This window comes from Octopus sinensis, linkage group LG2 (genome assembly GCF_006345805.1).
Source record: "Octopus sinensis linkage group LG2, ASM634580v1, whole genome shotgun sequence".
Taxonomy (NCBI): domain Eukaryota; kingdom Metazoa; phylum Mollusca; class Cephalopoda; order Octopoda; family Octopodidae; genus Octopus; species Octopus sinensis.
This window is the reverse complement of record NC_042998.1, coordinates 41,508,356-41,535,677: the sequence shown is the minus strand read 5'-3', so window position 1 is coordinate 41,535,677 and position 27,322 is coordinate 41,508,356. Positions and strand designations below refer to the sequence as shown.

The 27,322-nt window shown below is 33.2% G+C and overlaps 1 protein-coding gene and 1 long non-coding RNA gene across 9 annotated transcripts in view; one reads left to right on the top strand and one right to left on the bottom strand.

Moving 5' to 3' along the window:
* Positions 1 to 27,322, bottom strand: part of LOC115232614 (dystrophin) — a 744,226-nt gene that overhangs the window by 27,106 nt on the left and 689,798 nt on the right. For all 8 annotated transcript variants that reach the window (XM_029802603.2, XM_036512501.1, XM_029802605.2 and 5 more), the window contains 3 exons: positions 18,913 to 18,998; positions 18,060 to 18,217; positions 12,946 to 13,112 (listed from right to left, as the gene is read on the bottom strand). In XM_029802603.2, coding sequence (XP_029658463.1) covers positions 12,946 to 13,112; positions 18,060 to 18,217; positions 18,913 to 18,998 — 411 coding nt within the window. The remainder of the gene's footprint in view (positions 1 to 12,945; positions 13,113 to 18,059; positions 18,218 to 18,912; positions 18,999 to 27,322) is intronic.
* LOC118767641 lies at positions 202 to 27,099 on the top strand. Its single transcript, XR_005003559.1, has 2 exons — positions 202 to 824; positions 26,475 to 27,099. It is a non-coding gene; the product is annotated as an uncharacterized LOC118767641 (long non-coding RNA).

Here is a 27,322-nt window from a genome sequence, read left to right as displayed (position 1 = left end):
GTTTTTACTTTCTAAAATCTAAAGAGTTAGTATTATGAAGAGAAAACCTTAAGCAACCTAAATAAATCACAAAATACATTACTTAATTTCATTACTTAATTGTTCACTGAAAGTGAATGTGAAAATTGACTTCGATACCACATATGTTGTTTTATTGCTAGGTAAAGTACAGTTAATTCAAAATATTGATTGATTATAAATGCACACTGGTGCACTGTACATTCAGTTTTATTGTCAATTCTTAAAGCAAAATCTGCAAATAATGCTGCAATATCAATAAAATTTATGAATAAATTTCATACAATTGAGATAAAAAAAAAAACCTTAACAATGGATATCATGTGCTTTGCAAGAGGAATGTAATAAAGTACAAAGATTCTTATATTATAGAGCTCTAAGAAAAGTAATGTATGAGTAAATATTAAGTTTTAATAACAGAAAAACAAAGGAAGAGGCATGAAGACAGAGAAAAAGAGGAATAATACACACAGATGTAACTATGGAATTTTTAGTTAAAATATGAAATGTTAGACAATAATATGATCAGAGCTTGGCAGTAATTGGCAAATTTCAATAAGTGAACTTCTAAAAGGTAAACTTTGGCTTTTAACCTTCCGATTGGCTTTGAAAGAGGAAACACTATTACATTAACTTTACACTGAAATTTCATTACCATCACACTACCACTGCTATTTTATGGCCTCTTTTAATGCCGATGTGAGTTGGACAGATCACCAAGGTCTGAGCCAGTTCTTAATTGGAATTACTGCCTTCCAAGACACTTTGCATTGCTGGTATATTCCATTTTGGCATGGTTTTTACAGGTAGGTACTTTTCTTAAAACCAAACCACTTTGAAGAACGTACTGAGTACATTTTATTATGGCACCAGCACTGGAGAGGGTATTTTGTCTTTAGCAAAAGTAAAGAGTTCTCTCTACATTGTCACTATTCATTTGTCAATCATTTACAGGGTGTACAGTATTTTATTTTGAAACCAGTACCAGGGTGTTGCTTTGTCTCTGGAAGGGCTAAACAGTTCTATGTTGTTTCCATTTGTTCAATGAAGTAAAGGTTAGAAAATGATTGGAAGAGAAAGGGATAAAAGAGAGAGAGAGAGAGAGAGAGAGTATGATGGGAAATGTAGGGTGATAAGAAGCAAGCGCATGCTAGATGAGTGAATTATGGAAGAGTGACAGACAGCTACATGTTGGTTGTTGGTAAAGAGATTGAATAGTAAAATGACATAGACAAAGAGAGTGATGGGAAGAAACAAAGTAATGAAAGGGAGTAATAAAGTGAGAAAGAGAATTTGATGTATGCTAACAATGAATGATATCAGGAGTCCTCTGTGTGTGTGTGTATGCATGTGTATGCACATGATGGAGATACTGATTGAATACTGACTGAAGAAGAGGTGAAGGGTAGCCTGTACCCTCTTCCTTTTGTTTATTTTGCAGGAAAGATATCAAAATGATCCATTAAACAAAAATGCACATGCATAAACATATGCATATATTTTGACAAGAGTTCTGAAAACTATCTGGATATTCAAAGTTTCAAATACACTTGTCTTTTACAAAGCCAATAAACTAAGCATTTTCACTTCACTCCACAAAATTCAAGTAAAATACTTGATACATGTCCTTTTTATGTAAAATGAGAAAAAGAGGAAAAAAAATTTATGTAAACTAAGGCAAGTATGATAGTTAAATTTTATTATTCCAGAATAGTTTGAATAATTTCTTAGTTGGACACTTGAAATAACTGCCTCTGAACTTAATTGCACTTCTTATATGAATCCTTTTTTATAGTAAGTGACTGTATTTATAAAAGATAGTTGATTTTTTACCTTTAAATAATAATATCTGGGGAGGGTCACATGTCAGAAAGGTATCTTGTTATTTTTTGATGTTGTTGCTATTATTATTACAAGTCCTTTTCATAATATTTTACTAGGCGCCAGTATAACTCAGATGCAAAAGCCTTCTGTTGAAGGAGAAAAAAATATTTGAAATATTAAAAAAAAAATCCTTTAAAAATCCTCAGCACTGATATAGTATCCAGGAAACATCATGCAGATGACTGTAATTTGTGGCACCAAAGACTATCAATTGCAGGAGCAGATGCTGGTGTTCATAGATGTATGCTTATCTAACAGAAATGTGTGCCCCCACCCAAGTCTACCAAATCATAAATTTGACAAACATTCCCTAGGCCAATCACCTTCCCTAAATTCCCTAGGCCAATCACCTTCAAACAACACTATAAATAAAAGATATCTGAGAATAACCATGTTCTCAGATATCTATTAATATACCACCCAATGTTATTTTAGTAAGAGAAAGACTCTAAAGTTATAACAACAATTGTTTTTAGGTAAAAGTAATAGTTATCCTTGTGGGTTCCATGGCAGTCTTCATATTGCCTTGCGCTGTACATTCATCCTCATAACCTTGTTCGTATTTCTTCTTTCATCATCTTTAACCATGTCATTCTTGGTCTTCCTCTATTCCTTTTCATAGTCATCACTCTTCTCTCACCTTGTGACTTTTTCCCTTCCTCAGCACATGGCCCAGCCATATCATTCCACTTCCCTTCATAATATGTATCACTCTCTCTATTTCCATCATTCTCAACACTTCATTGTTTGCCTTCCCCTCTCTCCACTGAACTTTTCTCATTTTCCTCCCATCCAGCTATCTCTGTTCTGAATTCATTGCCCATGTCTCACTCCCATAAATCGTAGTGCTTATCACACATATAGCATACACTTTCCTCTTCAATTTCAGCAACATTCCCTTCTTCATTAGTACACTCAATTCTCCAAACTTCTTCTAAGTGCACCTCACTCTAGCCATTGTGATCCACCATCACGTCTGACCTATCTTCCCCATTGAACTTCTACCTTCGTACCATTTCCAAGATCTTGTTCAATATGTTCTCCATCTGCAACTCCTGTCACCTTACACTTAAATGTTGCTGCTATATTAGTTAATAACTCTCTCTTACACTATGAAGCCATCCAGTGCATATTGTTTATTTAATTGAGTGTACTACAATTTTCTTCCACATTGCACACAGCCATTTCTCTCTTCCTTCTACCTTCTCCCTCACCATAACTTTCATCTTTCCAGTATTCACTGAAATACCTTTTGCTTTCATATATTTCTTTCACATGGTCACTGTTGATTCATTAATACTCTTTTAATGACTCTAGATCATCTCCATACAACAAATTCCACCACAATTACAAATAGCGGTAGGTTTGGCACTGACCCGTGACACACTCCAACCTTCACTTCAAACTCATTACTGTTCTTGTACTTTGTCCTTATGACTGTGCATTCTCTCATATATTGATATCACTACCCTAACCATTCCTCCACACCTAACTCTCTCAATGATCATGTTACCACCTTATGTGGAACATTATTGAAAGCATTCTCTAAATCAACAAACCAAGGAAACAATTTCTTCCTCTTGTCATTGTATTTCTTCTGTAACTGCCTTACAATAAAAATTACTAGCGTAAATCCAATAAATCCAAACTATGTGTAATCACTCTTTACTTTCTTCCTTATTCTCCTCTCTTATACTCTTTCCAATATGTCCATTCTATGCTTCAATAACTTAATTGCTCTATATGGGCAATTAGTGAAGAACTATTTGGCAAGAATGACAGTGGATGATTTCTTCCAAGTATTATTATAGGCAATATTCTTCATCAATACAGTTGTAATACACTGTAAATCCCTAAGAAAATCTGGGATTATAAACTGGATAAAATCCAAACCAAACATTCTAAGACATTTTGTTTGATTTTCCCATCATCAGAACCATTACCATTGTCATCATCACCACCACCACCATTACTACTACTGAATTGTAATGGTTTTTGAAAGGATATATATCTCATCCAACCAGTTCTATTTGCTGAAGAGATAGTTAGCTTTCTTAACACATTTGTAGCCATATTTCCAATGAAATACATTGTTTACAACTTGAATTTATTTGGCACAGAATGAAGTAATAAGGAGTTTGGAACATAAAAGAAATCTTGTATAAAATTATTTGGAACATTTTGATTTAAATAAGAACACTTGAAAATACTGGGTTTTGTTTCTCAGAAACAGGGGCAGTTTTAGGTAGGTTAGTTAAAAGGTTGGTGATCCTGAAAAGACACGTCTTACCCATTTCAAAAGGTGGTAAAACTCAAGTCAAAGATTTCTTCTCTGTTTAAATATAATTAAGTTGAGGCAGTTACATACAAGACTAACTACTTTGTAGCAGTTAGATCACAAGTTCCCACTTCCGAGTCAAAATATTGATCGAATTGATCTGAGGTTGATGAAATAAATACTGTAAAGATTAAATTGAATTGGCTGTATTCAGTTTTAAGGCTGGTTCAAAGAAACCAATGCATATGTATATCTTAATGTGAAATAGTCTTCTAGTAGTGGGCAGAGATGTAGGAATGGAACAATGAAAAATACAGTTTACATACATATCACTACATTATTAAAACTGAGATGGTAGGGTGTGATCTGAGAGAAATTTGCTAGTATTTCTAACAGATCAAGTGAATACTATTGTTGTTGTGCAAGCCAGACCAACCATGACTGATTGAATAGACCGATAATCAATGGTGTTCTAATTCTGACAATCTCTTTTTTCTCAGGTATAAAGTATCTAGGGCTACTTTATTTAATGTATCCTTTTTTAAGATAACAGGATGCAAACCGAAGAAAATTTAGCTGCAGTTTTTAGCAGCTGAAGACATCATGTAGAGACAACTTTGTTGACCATTGTTAGTGTTAGTTATAGCTTACTTGATGAAGCAGAAAAAAAATGTTATGCTGAATATGAAGATGAATAGCAGGACTTAAAGAGTGATGAACAAAATGCCTTATAGCAGATAATGATATCCCCTTATGTTCTGAGTTTGAATCCAATTGGAGGTCTAGTTTGCCTTTTATTTTTCTGGGGAAGTCATCATTTAATGTTCTTTCCCAATGCTGGCATAGGTTGGACAGTTTGCGGAAGAGTTTGATGTGGTCATTATATAGTGATCAGGGAACAGAATACAACTTAAATTTCACGCTAGGACTTTTCTAGTAGCACTTGACAAAAGCACAACCAGCAATGTCTTGGTATGAATTTCAGTCACATTATTTTCCTTGATCCCTGAATAAAGACCGCGAAAAGAACACACCCAAACTGGCTTCTATACAGTTTCTGTCCAGCAAATTTTACTTACAAGCTATTGGTCAACCTAAAATTACAAGACTAACAGACTTGTCAAAACTAAAGAACTTAGCTAGAATGGTAAATGCAAAGGAGACTAGGATGGAGTAACATTTTTTGAGGAAGAGAAGCTGTACAGTTAAATTCAAAGAAATGATATATATATTAAATATCATCTGTGAGGAAGCAAAAAGCAAACAAATGAAGTATCAGCCATTGTATCTACTTTAGAAGTGAAAATGAGTTATCTGACTAGTAAATGGAGAAGTGATTAACATATATATAGTGGAGTTGATATTTTATGAAAACTGTCTTGAGGAAAATTACATTGAAGCAAATAATATTGTGATTGGAAGATCAACAATATATATTTTGGATAGTGAACAAAAGCAAACCCACTTTTTAGATTTTTCAGAAGAAAAAAATAAAAAATTTTATATTAATAGAGGCAAAAGAGAAGCATAAAGTTTTTCAGATTGAAATGAAGCAAGTTTGTTTAAAATTGATGTTACCAGGATTTTGCTTGTAATTTAGAGTCAGTCAGTGAGAGAAGGGGCTAGATATAGCTATGATAATAGTAGAGAGTTTGTACAGTTGTTTTAGTAGCTAATTAAACAGATGGCCTCTGATAGAGAAACGTTTTAAGACCTAGTAAAGAATATCATTTTGTTAATAGCTAAACTGCAGATGGTATACTAATAGGTGTCAGAAGAGAAATAAAATAGTAAGGCATGCATGATAAAAAAAATCCACTAATAAAAGCAATTTATATGGCATGTGTTTCTAGATCTGAACTATTTAAAGTTCAGTTTCAATAATTGTAGGTTAGATTTAATTAAGCATTTAAACATGATAAAAGGTATGCTTAACAGCAGGGGCAATTATGTAATAAAAGACAGTGATAGCAATGAAGAATTTATACACATTTTTTGTACTACAAGTTATTAAATTAAATCCATGTGTGTCAGCTAATTAGATTAATGGCTGTTGAAAAGTTAGAAATTGCTAAAAAAAATTCTTTCATTTGAAGAAGCTCAAATTTTTTTTCTACTGACTTTAAAAATAAAATGAAGTAACTTTAGGAGATATTTTAAAACATCAATACATTAAAACCAGGTGATGTGCTAGATCAAATGAGCATTAAAAATCTTTCAATTTGAATGCTACATGCTATTTAAGGAACATAGAAAATACATTGTCATACATCAAACCAAGCTTATCTAATGATAAAATTCTTAAAAAATACAGATTATACAGCTCTCCCCCATATATATAGTCCTCCCAATAAGTATCCGGACTGTTGCTATAGTAATGAAGCTAAAGCATGGAGAGTGAAGCCACTTGGCACAGATTCACTTTGAACTCTGCTGTGCATGTGCACTAAGTTTTAACATTCTAGCTCACTTCTGCTGTTTAAAGCAGTGCTTGGAAGGAAGGTGTGTAGCATGTGATCATTGCATTGACCATGACAGAGAAAGTTGAGCAGAGAATCTGCTTCAAATTTTGCTAAAAGCTTGGCGATACCTGCTCAGAGACCTATGCAAAGTTTCCAAAAAGTTTTGATCGATCTTAGCACAATCAAGGAGATCTTGTGCAACTGAAACCCCAAGTGTCGTTTTGGTCAGCTGAAAGCAGTTTTGGCACAAGCTTGGCAGACATGCATTTCATACCCAAATCTTCAGTGATAATGGACTGAACTGAAACATAACTAATCTGCACATCCTCTCTGATAACTCATGGATGGTTATTCGACAATTTCTCCTCACAGCTGCATGCACATCTGCAATGTTTTTCTCAGTTCTGCTGGTTGTGGGCCTCTCAGAACGTTCGTCAATATCAACATTTTTTAGCCGTCTTGGAAATGTCTGAACCACTCATACACTTGTATGAAGCTTATACACTCCTCTCCAAACACTTTCTGTAACTTTGTGTAGGGCTCTAAACAGATATCACCATGACAACTTTCTCTGTCATGGTCAATGTGATGATCACACACTACATACCTTCCTTCCAAGCACAGCTATAAACAGCAGAAATGAACTAGAATGTTAAAACTTAGTGCACATGCACAGCAGAGTTCAAGGTTAATCTGTGCCAAGCAACTTCACCCTGCATACTTTAGCTTTGTTACTAAGGCAACGGTCCGGATACTTATTGATCAGATTTCATATATATATATATATATATATATAATTATGTGAAATAGAAAGATGAATAATCTTGTAGTAGATTAATCAAAAGTTTAACCGATACCTTAGTAGCAAAAATCACAGCAGTAAACAGCACGGTTGGAGGTACAACCATCTGGCGTTGCAACCGTGCGTTGGTGCGGATAATTGAAATTAAAACATTATTGGTGAATTGAAGAAATGGAGCTGAACGCAGATTGAACAGAAATCGTTTTATTTCATTCTACACGTGTTTCGAAAGGCACAAATTACCAAAATCCGATTGAATAATGGGACCATATTGTGTCTTTCTCTTCAGGAAGAAAAAAGGAAATCCGTTGGAAAAACAAAAACAGAACAGAGGTGGAGCAAAAACAAATCGAATTATGCTCCTAAGAGCCCAGGAGCATAATTCGATTTGTTTTTGCTCCGCCTCTGTTCTGTTTTTGTTTTTCCAACGGATTTCCTTTTTTCTTCCTGAAGAGAAAGACACAATATGGTCCCATTATTCAATCGGATTTTGGTAATTTGTGCCTTTCGAAACACGTGTAGAATGAAATAAAACGATTTCTGTTCAATCTGCGTTCAGCTCCATTTCTTCAATTCACCAATAATATATATATATATATATATATATAGTGAGAAGTTGAGTAGTGATCAGATAATTCAACGTTTATCTCAGGCAGCACTCATCCAAATCTACATATATAATGTATGATTTGTCACCTCAATGTTTTCGGAATAACTGTAAACTAGCTATTTCATTCTTCATTTATTATATACTAGACCAAAAGTCGCACTCTGTGTGGATTTTTAAGATAGCACCTATAGAAGGCCAATTGGGCCTGCAGCCTAAAACTAAAGACAGCTAAATAGCATGACTATAATATGTCCATAATGACTAAATGCCTTGGTAGTGCTTGATCAGAAGTTAAAGATGGATGAGAATTAATTCTGTAATACTATCATTCTATTGTTCCAGTCTCAAATTGAATTTCAGCTGTTGGCCAATTTGTCCCAAAGTTCTTATCTTGATGTAAAATTAATGAAGCGAATGTCATTTATCTCTCTCTTGATTTCTGATGTCATCTGACAAATGCCAACCAAGATGGTATGAATCAGCCAAGCTTTACCTGCAAGAAATAACAACCCAAATGCTTCTAGATCAGATCCTAATGCTGGATGTTCAATAACCAAATGAAGGGCAGATTTTCAATCATCCTGATTCTAAAAAGGTATAATATGCCTATGTAAAGTAAATGTAGACTGAGATATAGGGGTTCCAGATGGACAGACAGAATTTCGCTCGCCGACAACTGATGAAGAGTCGTCTTTTATGTTACTTGTCCTGTTTTCCATTTGTTTCTCTTGTTGTTTGCGTATTGAACTCATTTGCTTTCGTATTTCATGTTGTTGACATCCTGTACCCATATATGCATGTGTATATATGCATATATATATATATATATATATATATATATATATATATATATATTATATATATATATAATAATTTACAATATAAGAGCAAAAGAAAAATTCTAATGCCAAATATGCCGAAAAAAGACAAAAATTGTCAATTAACTATTATTTTATCCTACATTAGTCATATATATATATATATATATATTATTTATATTATTATTTGATTGAATACCACGCATCCATTTCCAAGTAAATTTATCCATATAATTCACAAGGCCAGGCTAGTGTAAGAAGCAAGTAAGCTCAATAATGTTATTAGTCTCAGGATACCTTGTTTTGTATTCAATCTTTGCCATGAAACATACAAGCCAGTAGCAGTGCCACCATACAGAACATCAGACTAAAAAAGGAAACAATTTATGACTGGTATGCCTACATCAAACAGATAAACATGAATAACTAGGGAAATTGTCTCATTGAGTAGGTTAGCTATCACTTAACCTAAGCTAAAGATTTCCTAGCACAATGAAGTGTTAACTTGCTACAGGCTACAAGGTTCTGTGGGTATATGAAGTTTAAATATTTATTTGACTACCTTAATGCCTTTACAAAGTCTATTGAAAGCATCTGAACCAGAACCCCTAGTTACTTCCCCACTCATGTTGTTTTTATTAGAAGTTCAAGTTAGGCAAAGGATGCATCAATTTCATCAATCTGAAAAGACTTGCAAAGGTCACCAGCACTGCTTCTCCTTCCCTAACTAAATTATTTCAAAACAAACTTCAAACAGTGCAAATAATCAGAAAGTTTCTGTGTTTCCAGCATCTGGAAAACTAAGACGATATTATTTATTTTTCTGAAGGTCACAATACTATCAAAACAGCAAGAATACATTTTCCAATATCAGGAATTTTATTTGCATAAACAATAAACGATTTTAATGTAAAGAGTAAAGAACAAAATAATTTCTTTTTATTTACTTAGAGCACTTTAAAATCACAATGACAGAGAATTTATTTCTATTAAAAGTCACTAGTGAAAATAATTATGAAATAAAGCACATTGGTTGCTAAAATTAGAAAACAATATTTGCATCATAAGAAATATTGTATGAAATGATGATGTCAAACAGCATAAGTAAATGTAGCTAAAAAACATCAATAGCAAAAGTAAGAACAATAGTATCAAATGAGGCAGCAACTAACTTAATTACTAAATCAGTAATGGAACAAACTTAAATTTACTTAGAAATATTGCCATTATATTTAAACAAAAGGAAAAAACTAAATTGCAGGACAACCATTTATTTGAGCTCATATACAGAAATATTTTATTCAAATTGTGTAAAATGCTATAGATAGGAAATTTTAAAATAATATTTTCTATATTAACTTTTTGCTTAAACATAGGTTGTGGCACATTTGTAAGAAAATGGAGATTAAAATAACATTTATAAAACCAATCATGTTTTGACATTAAAATTTGACTTCTTAATGTTTTTCAAAGCAAAAACATTGTAGTTTATTTAGACCAACATCTAAAAAACTTATTTCTACTTTAATCCACTTCTAGCCAACAGAACTTATTTACTTAATTCTCACCAATTCCATCTACAGCAAATTACTAAAGTGTTCTTTCTCAGAAAAATAACTTTCATTTTATCACTTATTTTGCTACATTTAAAATTGGCACATCTATTGCATTCACATAACATTTCTGGTTATCTAACATATCAATATAAAATCAAACTTTATTTTCGAAACCTTCAATAGGTTTTGAAATCTTCAAGTTCAATCTAGAAACGAAAATATGAAAAATAGTGTTTTTTATCACTTAGAAGAGGAATAGCAGTGATATTTGCTGTATTTTCTTCTGGGCCCTGCTCAAAACTGGTAGGAAGAAAGTTATGACTGAGTGGACCCCACTAAATGGCAACCAAAATAGATTTCCATTTATAACCCATCAAATCAAAGTTTAATAATTCTACAGTTAATTAAAATGTTTTTTATTTCATCCCCAACTCAGTTCCTATTAGAAAACCCAAGTTTTCTAATGACCACTTAGGTGTTATAATATGCACAATATAACTAAATAAACCAAACATAAGTGATATGATTCATAGTTTGAGGTAAATATGTTTATTATTTGAATCAAAGTAAGTGAAACTAGTCAGATGCAACGAACAAATGGGATATATGATGGATGTAAAAACCATGGTTGTTAGTAAAATTTTACGTAAGTGATAAATTATTCATATGTTATTCAATGTACATTTTTGATAACACATCTATACTCTATATGTAATTCTACGACATAAACAGCAGTGATGCTACAGCTGTGTGGTTAAAAATTTTGTTTGGAAATGACATATCTTTAGGTTTAGGGTTCAGTATCTTGGATGGATTTGGCAGACAGAAAGTGTGTAGAGGCCCATTGTAAGTATATTGGTAAGTGTGTGTGTGTGTGCATTGGCATGCATGTCTCTGTACGTGCTTGACTCTTACTGAACCAGCATTATTTTGTTTATAACCCTTTAAATCAGTAGTCTGGCAAAAAGAAAACTGACATGATAAACACCATGACTTCAGGAAACATTTTTTCATGCTGAGAGTTGCTGAAGCATAGAACAAACTGCCGGTATCAGTTGTTAGTTGTCAGAGCACTGCATCCTTCAAAACGTCCATGCTTTCTGAGATTCGCCAACACTACACCTCATTTTCACCCCTCCATACACACACAATCATGTATCTGACTCATACATTGTTCACTTTCCAGACATTTGTACATTACTGCATACACTTTATACACACTTTCTGACAAGTTGTGGTGCACCTGAGCACTGTATACAATAATTTCATTATTATTATTTAAAAATAAGTACTAGGGTACTTATTGACTAAACCCATAAAGGTGGTCCCCCAGCATAACTGCAGTTCAATGACTGATACTAGTAGGAAAAACATGAATTTTTGTTTCTATTTTGAAAATCTTTTAAAAAGTACAAATCAAACTGTTTTGCTTTAAACTTGTTATCTATAACTCCATATAGGAAGGTTAAATCATAAGATTACATTAAAATTTTTTCCCTACATTATTTTTACTTATCAAATTAAGAGTTCATTGACAATTTATTTTCCATAATATATAGCACAACTACTGTGTTTTAAATCTGAATAACTTTACTGTGCTGGAGATACATCAAGGTTAATATTTCATAAATGCAATCTTGATATTTATGACAGGATTTTCTTTCAAAGATTTCATTGTCAGTATAATAAGTCAATTAACTTATGTAGACGCTCGTTTATAGATTCTTGATAACAAATTTCTGTTTGAAAAAAAGTTATCTAAAGTCAACTGAGTTACTTCCCATCAACAGAATAATATTGACTGTTATAAGCTTGTTTTCAAAACAGAACATTTTACAGCAATGGTAGGAACAAAAGGAAAATAGGTTCCACACAAAATTTATAAAGTCTTATAGATTTTCAATTAAACTGTTGTTCTAACTATAAAACATAAAATAATAATGCGGTGGAAGACTTAATCAAGACAACTTCTTTTCCACATATTGTGATATTTTTCAGATTTCAAAATTTAACCAGTTAATATCTAACAAATTTTGTTTCTTATTTAAGCTACAAACTAATCTCTTTAATAATCAACTTGATAGATTGATGTAAATAATATTTAGTATTGCAATTGTTCAGCAGTGATATATATGTATGATTTGAGTCCAATATTAATTTAGAATTCTTCATTCTGTCTAATATGAAGGGTGAAATCTTTGAATATTTCAAAAAATTTAGAGTAGCACAACGAGTAGCATGAAAGTATATGAAACAATCTTAGCTAAATATCTCCTTCTCAGAGCCAAAATGTAAAGAAAAAAAACACCCTAACAAAATTTTATATATGCTTAACATGAGTACATTTTAAAAATAAACCTAAAAGTTTTAACTACATGCATCCATATCCTTATGACAATAAGATTTTTTTCTATCAAATACTATCTCACTAGAATCTGTGCAAAACCCTACACCACGTGTACAAAAAAATGTAATAGAAAATAAAACAAAAATTATCTTGAAAAAATTTTATCTTACCTAAAGCCAATAATGGGGAATTCTTTACATATGTTACATTTGGCTTGATGTTTGGCAGTCTCAGCAGCTGCTAACCGATGAAGAACTGGTAACCACACCATTGACTGTGGTTCTAGTCGCATCCAATCAACAAACTGAGCGGCTTGAATTTCAGGATGACTACTTGCCTGAAATGTGAAGGAAAAAAAGACATTAGAAAAAAAATCTTTATGAAAACAGATTACATTTAGGGAGCACCTTTATTTTTTAAATGAATAATAAAGAATTAAAAAAGATAAGATTTGTGAGAGTTAGTGCTGGTTACCTCCCCTTTTTCAGAATATAAACAACGCAAGTAATTTTCAATTCATATCAGTTTTATTACCAATTTCAATAACATGAGATAAATAGTGAAAAGCTTAAGTGTATATAAAATCATACAATAGAGTCACTAATACAGATATCCACTTCTGATTGTATTTCCTATACACTCATGCTGCTGAACTCCATTATGAGCCTCAGAATTCTTCTGACTATCCTTGTTTACCTCTCATATTTGCTAAACTTATATATAATAGACTGGACAGTAGAAAGTTAAATATTCTTTTTTATTTTACAATTTTTGGGTAGTTTAAAGGGATACAAAAGAGCCAATGCTCAACCATGCTATTGGAATATTACTTGCATGATATAAACTCAAATAAATGCTTATCTTAAGGACACAGACATTACAGTAAGAGTTGTGTGGGCATACCTACAAAATCAGAAAACAGCACAGCTCCTATGACTTTCGGAAATATTTTTTCACACTCAGAGTTGCTGAAGCATGGAACAAACTACCTACATCAGTTGTTAGTTTGCTGAGACATTGCATCCTTTAAAACTTCCATGCTTCCTGAAATTTACCAACACTACACCTGATATCACTCCCCCCATACGCATGCACGCATGTATATCATGACTCTTACACTGTTCACTTTCCTGACTTTTGTACATAATTCTATGTACTGTACATGCACCTTTGATGAGTTGTAGTACACCTGAGCATTATACACACTAATTATTATTATATTATTATATATAAAAATCATCATCATTATGCTTGTTTTCCACACTGGCATAGATTGGATGATTAGACAGAATCCAAAAGGTTAGAGGATCATGTTTTGGAATGGTTTCTGTGGTTGGATGCCTTCCTAATGTTAAATATTTTACAGAGGTTGCTGGGGGCCTTTATTGCACTACCAGCATTAGTGTGGCTACAAGACTAAAGAGCTCTCTTGTCTGAAAGGGAGGATAGGAGACAGAGCAGTCACTTTATAAAAGGTGTTGAGAGGTTAATGTAAGATGGGAGGAGTTGGGATAAGTTTGTTGAGGAGGAGATTCATGGCTTTTTACATTTTGCATGAGTGAGTTTGATTGAAGTGGTGCCACAAAGAGGTAAATGTGGTGTTGCACAGGTGCTAGAACATATCCTAAAGGTAACTATGTCTTAGATGTTGAACAGAATAGAGCATGGGGATAGGAGAATCAGTAGCGGAGGGTGAGTTTGCAAGAGTGTGTGTGTGTGGGGGGGGCAGAGAGTTGGAAGTGGTTAGCTGTATAAAGGTGGTGAATATAGTGAATGGTGAACAGGGGAAGAGGTGACTGATGGTAAATATGAGTGGTAGGAGGGCAAGAAATGATAGACAGATGTTAGGGGAGAGAGAGAGTAGTGACTTACACTACAGAAATGGTGATATGAAATGGTTTGCCGTCACAGTTTCTAATTTCATTACTTATAGTAGCAAAATAATGTAGTAAATAGGAAGCACTGAGTGTTACGGAAATTTTCTCAGCTGGGTGCCCTTCCTGTCACCAACATTCACCTGCGTCCTAATCAAGTAATATTTCCCCATGGCTGGACATGCTTTTACTGAATACTGGAAATAAATCACACTGCATGTATGATGCTGTAGTGACACTCACAACTACCATGCAATGTCAAGACGAAGAGACACAAACATACACTCACACGCATACAACAGCCTTCTTTCAGTTTCCATCTAAATTCACTCACAAGGTTTTGACTGGTGATATGTAATGGGACTGAACCTGAAAGCTTGTAGTTGGGAAGAAAATTTCTCAACCCCACAGCCATGCTGGTATCTATACCCACACCTGTGTATGCATAAGTATATCTTGGTTTGTCCTAGGAGTTATTTTCACAAAGTAATCATTTCTTTTTACATCTGTACTGGAATCAACTTAATTTTTATCTTTAGCAGCTAAAAGATATTCTTTTATTTGAATCATAAAACTCTGCATCGGTTGACTACTTCATTTTAATTACAAGACACTATCCTTTAAATGTTAAGTAAAGTGTTCTATCTTTCATCCAAGTGATTGTTTACAACCACTGGCATTTTATGGATGAACATGAACAACACTGTGTTTAGTGCTGAAACTGCAATGAATCCAGGATACATGACTGATGAGGAGTATTACCATGTTAATTTCTTTTTTAAACCCTCACCCTGCAGCCCAACATTGCTTTGGCAGCTCTATTTCCTATCCTATCCTGCCACTCCGCTATATACCAGTGTTCATCATTTGCCACATTCCCCTCTCCCACCATTCTTCTTTTGCTTGTGTTCCCCACTCACTGCGTTTCCCTTCTACTTCCTACTCCCATCACTGTTTATTTGTATTCTCATGAACTCCCTTTTCACTCACTTGGTCTAATCCTCCGTACAACTCCACATTCACCTCCTTGTACCTTGAAGGTATGCTTTGGCGTATCTTCACCACCATACCCTCTGTGTCTGAGTGGAGTAACCATGTACCTCAACAGCAAGACACCTTCTTCCATCCTTATTCATAGTTTAATCTCCTATCACTCGGCACCTCCCCTCCTCTCAGTTGAGGTCTTTATCTTACAAGTTACTTGATGACCTCACCAGTGCCAGTGTCACGTAAAAAGCACTTAGTGCACTCCATAAAGAGTTGACATTATGAAGGGCATCCAGCCACAGAAACATGCCAAAGCACACAGTAGAGCTTGGCGCAATCCTCTGGTTTGCTAGCTCCTGCCAAACCATCTAACTCATGCCAGTAATGATGATGATGATTTTTTTCCGATTAACTGAGAATTATCTATAATTCTAGGACACAGTCTGTTTTGTCATTTTAAGAGATTTACCCAGTTACTGTGACTTAAATCTTCTTTTTCTCCCTATCTATATTTCATTTATATCTCTCTCACTCCCTCGTTTTTTTCCTCTCATACTCTTCCATTAGCTGTTGCTCCTGATTTTAACATACTTTCTGTTGCCTTTTCATTGTTAACTCCAAACCAACTATCTGCCAAGTTTTGTCACATGGATTTTGATGGAAGTCTTCATTCCTCCTGCTATGGTGACAAAATGTTCACCTGTTTCAGTTTTCTCCCCCAATCCAAATTTTCTAACACATTTCCTGCTCTGTTACTCTTTTCTGACCTTTCCATTGAAATCTCCCATCACAACAATGCAAGCAGATTTGTGAGGTGGCATTTTTTTCCAAGTCCTGATAGAATGTATTGTATTAAAGTGCTAATGGTAAGTTCAAGTGGTATAAAAAATTCGTCATGCTGTGGAAAGGGAATGGTAAAAGTGTTCGAGAGAGAGAGAGAGAGAGAGAGAGTGAATGCTACAAGCACATGCATATATATGAATGCTTTTGATGTGTAAACATACATGCAACAATTAGCAGTGTGTACAAGTGTGTGGGAGAGAGTTGGGGGTGGTATGTGTATATGAGTGTGAACCATTAGCATTCATATGTGTGTGAACTAAAAAAGGACTTTCACAAAAAGTATTGTTCATTTTCCCTTTTTTTTTTGTATATGTACTGTTTATTTTCTAGTTATAAATGAGTAAAATATTCCATTCCAGTAGTTTTAGTTATTTGTTTAATTCATTTGATTTATTTGTTGTGTCATATGTATGTACTTAGGTTTTATATATATATATATATATATATATATATATATATATATACATACATACACATTTTATTATAAGTTAAACATTTAAAATGTCATATTGATCTTCAATACTTAGTGGTTGTTTCTAATTAATTGGTGGAATATCAATGGAGTCAGCTAGTATTATATTAATATTAATAAATGTAGCACAAGGTTGAATATTGTGGGGAAATAATGAAAATGAGGAGGTGAAGGAGTGCATCTACTTGGGACTGACAATAATATATGCTGAAACATGGAAATTGAAATTTTGTGCTGCATAAGAGTATGATGGAAGGCATTTGCCTTGATTAAAGATACACTCAATGCACAGCTAGACAAGACTCTGCATGCCAGTCTCTTTAACCTGTGCACCTAAATACAAGTGAGACATAGGCTACATAAAGAAGGAAGAACAAATGTGAGCTATGATACAGAGCTATGGAAAGATCTATGCTAAGAATATTGTTATGGAAGCATATTGGAAATGAGGTAATTTGAGAAGAGAGAGAAGTAAAGAAGTGGCTGCAAAATGCTGAAAGCATAACTTCTGCTGGACCAAACATGTCACAAAACTGAATGACAACAAACAGACCTGTGCAGTTGTCAAATGGCATTCAAAAGATCAGAAAAAAACCCCAGTTGGACTGGGAAGATGCCACAGTAAAAGAGAAAAAAATATGGGGGCACAAATGAAGGGTGCAATAAAGGGAAGAATAGAAGCACATTGTGACCAGTGATGTATAAGGACATCTGATAGTCAAGTAGATAGAATGATATATATATATAAAGATATACTATGTTAACTGAGGGACAACTGTATATATGTATGACTATGTATATGCACACAAATACAACCATATGCACACACTAGTAAACATCAGTAGGAATTAAATTTTGAAAGAAAATGTTAAGTATTCCATAATAAAATTCTAACTATGCATGTTCTGCTGATTAGGTGTGCCTGGTAACAAAAACACTATGGTGATATAACATTGCTGTCTAGACATAAAATGATTGTCCTTATATGCAAGTATGAACAAAATTGATGTAAGTAGAAAAGGTGGAGAGGTATGAAATAATCAGAATTCAGACTTAAATTGGAAAATATGCAAGTATATTAATCAGCAATGAGAGATAAGACAGTTACCTTTTCAAAACAGCTGCGGACACTTGGTTCAATATTACTTCCTCCAAATGAGGCAATTTCGCCAAGTTGGCGTGGTATTTGCATACAGTCATGAATTAACAAGCCAAGTTTCCGCTGGTCTGCAAATCCATTTGCATCAGCAATTAGTCGAAACAAATCTGTCGAAAGAAGTACAATTCTTCATTTCTTATTTTGTATTTGACAAGTCACATGAGAAGTGAAAAAAACATTAAAGAACTGTGCATAACAAAACAATTAACTAAAAAAAGACATTGATCAACTAACTCTCACAAAAGAGTTCAAATCCTAGTTGACAGTTTAACTAATGTCAAGAAAAATATCTATTAGAAATTTAAAACAAATTTAAACAGAGATACTGTTTAAAATTTGACAGTGACTTACAATGATTCAGATAACAAACAACTCTAAAACAGAACATAAATGAATAACCCACTCCTACAAACTGTGAAGGCTGTCAGTAATGAACTAGTTACTTATAGTAAAAATAGAAAGAAAGGAAACATACTAACATAAAGACCAATGGATTGAACCAGTCACTCAGGTGTTTTCATAATTTTACATCACTAACAGAAACTACCTTAGTTGTATTTTACTTGGTAACTGGAAGCTATTTCTTTTTTTATATTGTGAAAGTTGAATTATTTTTACTATATGATTTTTGGATACTTTATTGAATAAGCCATTTTATATTAAAAGATCAGAATGATTAATTATTAGAACTAAAAGAATTCTAAAGAGTTTTTTTTATGTTTACACACATCACTCTCTAAAATGCTTGGTTAAGCCCACACATAAAATATATTAATTTGTTTAAAGAAACATTAATACTTACAACGATATTTTTCCTCAAGATGAGCCTTTGACATTAAAACAACTCCAATTTTGAAAGACAAAACTCTTACTTTTCCTGTCCGGGAACTAAAAAGAGAGTAGTAGTAGTAATAATAATAATAATGATAATAATAATAATAATAATAATAATAATAATAATAATAATAATAATAATAATAATAATAACAATAATAACAACAACAACAATAATAATAGAGCAACTGAGGATGGAGTATTTCTGAAGACTGAAGTGGGTGTTGTGCTCAAAATTGACTGGATGGAATAAAATCCAAGCAGTTAATACGTGGGCAATAACATCACTTTGGTATGGAATGAGAACTATAAAATGGCAAAAGAGCGAAGTGAAGAAAATGGATACCAAAACTAGAAAAATGTTGACAGTACACAGAGCCTCTCACCCTAAGAGTGACAGATAGGCTGTACTTGTCCAGAAAAAAGGGTGGGAGAGGTTTAATCAGTTGCCAGGACTGTATCAAAGCAGAGGAAAACAGCCTAGGGTGGTATATAAAAAACACTAAATTGTGTAACTAATGAAAAATTTAAACAAGAAATGAATAAAAAAAAAGTATGGAATGAAAAGAAAATGTATGGTCAATCTGCAGGAGATGTGAACACCAATACAGTGAAATGGTATGGCACATGGTATGCCAAAATTGACACAACACGAATACAAAAGATACCATGACAATGTGGCAAGAATGATCCATTGGGAACTCTGTGGAAACCATGGCCAACAAAGAGCAAAGACGTGGCATGAGAAAACTCCAGAAGGAGTCCCCAAAAATGGGAATTGCAAAATCCTGTGGGATGCAATGATCCAGTGCAATAACCCATTGTTGTGGTGAATAAAAAAAGAAAGAACATGTATGATAATCGACATAGCATGTCCCAGTGACAGCAGCATCAATGTGAAAGAAGAAAAAATAAACAACTATGATGATTTGAAGTGGGAAATATGAAGGTTGTGGTCAATGAGGAGAGTAGATGTGACACCAATAGTAATTGGTGCACTTGGAAGTATCAGCACTCAACTACCAACATGGCTGAAAAAGATTGGTGCAAGTGTGAAGGTAGAACACCTACAAAAATCAGCATTGCTTGGAACTGGAAGAATTCTTCACAAGGTTCTTGAAGCATGACCAGTAAACAAGTATCACCTTAGTCTGCTGGCTGTGGACAGCTGACACTTTCCATCATACTCAACAAAATAAGCTACGAGGTTTCATATAATAATAATAATTTTTATTATTATTTGCAAGCAATAATTTTGAAAGAGTATAAAAAAAAAATCTAAAATTTTCATTTCAAACAGCTACAGTTATAGCAATTTTGAACTTTAACTAGTTCAACTCTTATGATTTACAAAAGCAAAAAAAAGATCTTTGCTTATTTTAACAGATTACTCTGAAAGCCACTTAACATTTAATTTAAAATGTAAATTTTATTTAAAGAGTTTTGTTTCTAAATTGTTCATTTACCAATAACCTTCTTCAAGAAAGCCGATGTCTCTTATATTTACCCAATATATTCACATAAATTATTCTAGGTTATCCAGTCAACATTCGTTAAGCAAACTAGTTCAATCTATGGTACATCCACATTTAGAGTTTGCACCACCAGACTGGAACCCCTATCTTGCTCAGCATATTAATCTCCTGTAAACTGTTCAGAAACATACAACCAGATGAATACCTGCCATCAGGTATCTACCATGCTCTAAATATGTTGTTTTCCTGTGCATAGAGACATTAAAGTTTTGACATTTGGCAACTGACTTGGACACCTTTTTGAATTCTTGAATTCCTTGTTAACTTTCTGTGCATTATTCTATGTACTATTCATGCACTTTTGGCTAGTTTTTCTGATGCATTGTAGTGCACCAGAGCAGTGTATACAATAATTTCGTTACTATTATCATTATTTTAAATAGAATGACGCAAGTTCATGTCATTTATTTCTTAATAAAACCAAAAAATGACTAACAATAAAATACTAGAGAGAATGCTGTATTTAATGGTGGAAAGTGAAAGAATAATGAAAGATTAAAAAAAAATTATGATTTCAGAGTAAACTTTAAATTTAGTTTGCTGAGAACTAAATATATTAATAAAAAGTATGAAAACCATAATCATTCTAACAACATGTACAATTAGTGAAGTATAAATCTTATTTTATCATCTCACATAATATATCAAAATATTTCTTTGGATGAATAATAATAATAATAATAATAATAATAATAATAATAATAATGATAAAAATGAAGGCTTAATTTTATTTATCAAATACACAAGTAGCTTATCTCTAGATACAAATTGTGTTTAATTATAAATTAAGCTCTTGTACTCATCATACTATTTATTTCCATATGACACAATATTCTCTTCAGTATTTTATCCTTTCTCCTATAGTTCTTGGGAGTGTTTGTATTGGTTATCAAGGTTAATAACCTGTGTGATCAAATTTGATATATTGATAAAGGATATATGCAGCTGGCTTGTTCACTCTTGCTATTTATATTTTTGTCTGAAAATATCATCCATTGAGAATGATAGGATAAGTACCAGTAATATATTAAGAGTTAATGAAATCAATAACATTTCTCTACTCTAACAGTTGACTGGGATGAAATCAATAATATTCTTCTACTTTAACAGTTGGCCCATTGCCTAAGTAAGAAACAAGTATCTGAAAGAGAGCCTCTGTGGTCATATGCGCAGCTAGAAATAGCAGCCAAATATCCTCAAACCATATCCTGTCATTTTAAAGGAAGAAATATACATTAAATAATGTAGTCCTAGATACATTAGAAAAGAGAGAAATATCTGTTCTGGTTATAGCTGAAATATTTTGGATCATAGGTCTGCTCACTTAGTATAGACCTGGAGTTACCAACAAGTATTTGCTTCTTTTATGCATTATTTCCTACTAACCAGTTACCTTCATTAATTTTTTAAAATATCTTTCTTTTTATACATTATACACCTCTCCTCTAGCCTCATTTATAGTCTCTTAATACATTTGTTTCAACTGCCTCCTTCTTACCTTCATTAATTATTCTACTTTAGCATTCCTGCACTTAGTCACTAGCCACAAGAACCCTTATGCCACAAGCCAATCAATCTAGTCATACATGTCCAACTGACCTTTTAGTTTAATCAAAATAAAAGCAGTGTAAGGAGTAAGATAAGGGAGTATAAGGAAATGATTCTTTCATCAACAACAAATGAACAAGAACATAAAAAAAAAATTATAAAGATGACATCTTTTAAAATGATCAATAAGAATACTATATATATATACACACACACACATGCACATACACACACACACACACACACATATATATATAAATACGCATATATACACACACACACTCACAATACTCCCCTTCGTCAATAATTTAGTTTGGTTAAATATAGCTAAATCATCATTATATCTATGAATATAAATATTTCTTTGCAAGATTTTGATCATGAAAATTCTAGTATAGCTTGAATAAAATAAAAAAAATTGAACTTTTTTCCTTAGTAATTGTAGGAAGATTTAAAAAAAAAATTTCACACTCTCTTTAAAAGGCAATCTGTCATATATATACAGTGAAAATAGTCTTAGTTTAGCTAGGGAATGGAAGTAAAGTTTGAAAGTAACAGCAAATATTTCAGTTTAGATGGCTGTTGAGGAGAATGAATAATGAATATCAGAGCTGAACCAATGACTAATACAACAGTAAAACATTAATAAAGGAAAAATGGGGTTAAAAAAAAAGGAAAAAAGAGAACTCGTTGGCATCAGAGCTACTGCACCGTGTGGAAAATGCCAAACAATTCTGTCTGTTCCAGAGTCAATATTTCTACAGAAGAGTTGTTGCTAAGTTGAACAGTTTTAACAATTGTGTGTACAAAGTGATACAGAGCAGTACACAAAAATAAATAAACTGAACATTTTTTTAAAGCTTCAATACAGACAATTTTGGGCATATCTAATGAAAAAACAAATCAAACCATTTCTCAAAAACCAAAGTAATCAGTGAAATTTTGATTAAGAATAAAAATAGAAAACTTTAAAAAAAAAAAGATCCTGATTAATTTTGAAAACATTACTTCTTTAAAAGATAAATTGAAAAGAAAGCACCATCTCTCTGGAATAAATCTACAAATGAATTAAAAGAGAAATTGATGAAAACAGATATTCTAAAGACTAGCATTCATTCAGTGTAGTAAGATCCGGTGAATTGTAATTAATTCTAAAAGATTATTAGTCATTGAATTAATTGGAAGTTTAAGGCAGCTAATGGAATATAGCACAAATATTTATAGAGAAGAGTAGAAAACAAATGAGTAAAACTAATGAAAACAGAGAAGTCGTGGTCTTTGTTATTATATAAACAAGGTTAAAACATGAATAGTAACTAACAAGAGTGAAATAACCAATGAAATCACTTGAAAAAGAAAACTTTCTAAATGAACATTCAAAGAAATGTATTACATCTCAGTCATCTCTAGACTTGATCATGAAATAAAATCTAGTATATTTACTTTTGCACATCAAGATTACATCATTTGCTAAAAACACTGCACAAACGAAGAGTAGTAAATACCTAAACTATTATGTAACGACAGTCTTCAAAATATGTAGCAAGATTGCTTTTAACTTTAAGTTATCATCTTCATGGAAAATCCCTACACTGATTGATTGTTGTTAAAAACTATCTCAATACATATTATATAATAAAAGTAAACAAATTAAAATTATAAGGGAAAGAAAGAGGGAAGGAGGAGGAAGAGAGAGAGAGAGATGGGGCGGTAGTGCATGAAACTTGCAAATGAAGCATAAATAGTCTCAATAACTTCCAAAAAGCCTGTGTGAGCTTCATTGTGCAAAGTGAATTCATCAACTTAGTGATAAAGAAGGCTCAAAGAATCAAAATGAGATTATTATTACAAGCGATAAGCTACACCCTTCCTGCATAGAAAAACACAAGTAAAATGATGATGATAATAATGATGAAACACACACACACACACCCATCTACATCTACATTAGGTATAACTTGCATAGCCAGATTATACAAGCCAATGTATACATGCAAAATGACTACTTAAATATAAATCCCCAAATTAACATATGGTATACACATGCAAAACCTCGCAATTTCATATTAGAATGCTTAACTGACATTATTACTGGCAAAGATGTAAAACAGAAGTCAACATTCTGCTCTTAAAATTTTATCCAATATCATCAGATTTAAGGCCAGATTTTAAATATCAGAAATTTTAAGATTGAGATTGGTTTTTATCTTTTAATTGGTTTGGGTATTAACACACCTACACTATACACACATATTAACTGCTGCAGCATAGCAGAGCTTATTATCCCACTTTTCAAGGTTTTAAATAATTGACAGTTATCTCCAAATGTGGATAGGTTTCATGAAATATTTGTCATAAATGAGTGTTGGTGCTGCGTAGAGCAATAAACCGTTGCTAATTACCAATGTATGAGTATGCATTCACACACACACAACCTCATTTCCAGACACCTAAAACAAATTCTCTAACCCCCTTACCTTATCTATATAACTGGCAGTTTTTATGCCTGGCACGTTTAGCTTACCTTTTGCATACTCTCTTGGTAATTAAGCATATCCACTCCCATTAAATGATGGACAGATATGATTTCTCAACTTCTTGGCTATAGGAAGTTTGACATTACTAACAAACCTAATAGTAATTGGTTTCAAATTTTGGCACAAGGCCAGCAATTTCAGGGCAAGGGGTAAGTCGATTACATTGACCCCCAGTGCTTATCTGGTACTTATTTTAGTGACACCAAAAGGACAAAAGGCAAAGTTGACCTCAGAATGTAAAGACAGATGAAATGCTGCTAAACCTTTTGCCTGGTGTGCTAGCGATTCAACCAGATCACCACCTTAAGCCTAAGAGGAATTAAAAAAGAGTTTTGTTCTAATCATTGAAAGGAGATGTGAACCCTGCAAGCCACAGTAAGGGTGGCAAAGATAAGAAAACATACAAGATATAGGCAATTTTTTAATTGTGTTTATCCTATCTTTAGTGCCTGAAGTAGGATAAAATACACTCAATACATGTTGTGGAATGGTTGGTAGTGAGAAGGGCATCGAACTGTCAAGCACATATAAAAAGGAAGAAACAAAGGAGGTAATGCAGACTTCACAAAACACAGTGAAAACATCTTCCTAGGATATTATCAACTCTGAATGTTAGGAAAAGTAAAATAAACTTATAGCAGGTAAAGCAAATTCTTTAGTTCTGTTATAGATAACTTTTTCATTCTAAGTCTCTCTCTCTCTCACACACACACATGTATATACATATAGTTAATCCAAAAAAGACAAAGAAAAAACACAAGAAACAAATAACAACGTGAGGACGTGGTACATGCAAAATATTAATAGATGCTCAGGGAAGGAAAGAAAGGTAGTTTTATATTTCGAGCAAAGCTCTTCTTCAGAAACATGAGACAGAAGAAAGTTAAGAAAAAAAATCGCCAACGATCTACATGTAGTTACATTTTGATATATACAAACATACATATGTATGCACACATACAAAGCGGATAAACAAGAAAGGTATTCAGTACATTAAGTAGGAGTTACACATGTTATTAAGATAGTTTGACTTGGTTCCATGCAGTCATCTTACAGAGAACTAGCTTGTTCAGGCTCAGATTACCAAACAGAAAAATACAGGAAGTCCAAGATGTCTACAGGAAAATGGGCTGCTATTTGGTCATGATGTTATTAGAAGTGAGATCTGCATTTCAGCGCCACCAAGGCATCATCAGCTTCCTATCCAGCCCCACAGTCCAAGAAACTCTTCTTTCTAATGCATCTGGTGTTGCTGAAATACTGATTTCACTTCTAACAACAAAATGTGATCCATCTTGACCAATGGCAGCCCATTTTCCAGTAGTCATCTTGGACTTCCTGAATTTCTCCATTCAGTAACCTGAGCCTGAGTGAGATAGATTTCTGAAAGAAGTCTTCAAAACTTAAAGTTGCATGGAGCCAAATCAAACTATTTTAAATAACAATAATAATAATCCTTTCTACTATAGGCACAAAGCCTGTAACTGTGGGGGAGGCATCTGATAAATTACATCAACCCCAGTGTTTCACTGGTACTTAATTTATCAATCTTGAAAGGATGAAAGGCAAAGTCAACTCAGCACGGAATAGTAATTCATTCTTGTTTCTTTATTGCCCACAAGGGGCCAAACATAGAGGGGACAAACGAGGACAGACAAAGGGATTAAGTCGATTACATCGACCCCAGTGTGTAACTGGTACTTAATTTATCGACCTCGAAAGGATGAAAGGCAAAGTCTACAGGCACAAAGCCTGAGATTATTGGGGTGGGGGGTGGGGGGCAACACACACATTGTGAATAGTTGTGTATACATATACAAACACATACATCCATACTGTCTAAAGCTCTTTCTATTGGTCAGTTTCCTTGTCAATCATATTTTGATGCTTTTTTTTGTATTTTTTAACAGATGTTTTCAAGGCTAGGGTGTGCTGTTTCCACTACTTTTATCACCACTGCTGTGCCAACTTTTATTACCACTGCTGTGCTACTACCACTACCATCACTTGACTATGATGCTAAGATGATTTATAGGTGGAAATATATCCTTGAGAGTGATCCCCTCCACTCTTTATTCTCTCTCACTCTCTCTCTCTTACAAACACACACAAACATACATGTCCAAAGGAACACATGTTACAGCTATTCATTAAAGGACAGAATGACTTTGGTTGGACCAATTGTTTCGATCCTTTCTGCCACTAAGCAACAGTGACTTAGAAGTTGAATATATTATCAGGTCAAGTAAAGCAAGCAAACAGATGTGTTCAATGCTGTAATGAAAAAGCAGCAAGGAAGGCTTGAATAGCTGAAATGTCCTGTATACATATGACATGTGTGAGTGTGTTTTATTAACCTAATAATTTTATAGTATTCTTACTTTGACTCTTTTACTTGTGTCAGCCATTGGGCTGTGACCATGCTGGGGCACTGCCCCAAAGATTTTAGCTAATCACCTACTTATTTATAGTTTGGTACTTATAGTTATCTGTCTATAATGCTCAACTAAGATATAAAATATAAACACAAACAAAGAATTAACAAACTGTATATTTTCAGAGTTCTATATACTTTAACCCTTTGGCATTCAGATTCCTCTGGCAAAAGTAATGCCTTTTTTATTCACATTGCTTTCAATAAAAAATGCATTATCTCATAGCTTCAAGATTCTCATGTTGGGATTGTTTTATTTTTAGAATGACATTGCTGAGTAAGTATGAGAAGCTGGATCTGGTTGGTGTGAACATAAAACAGATA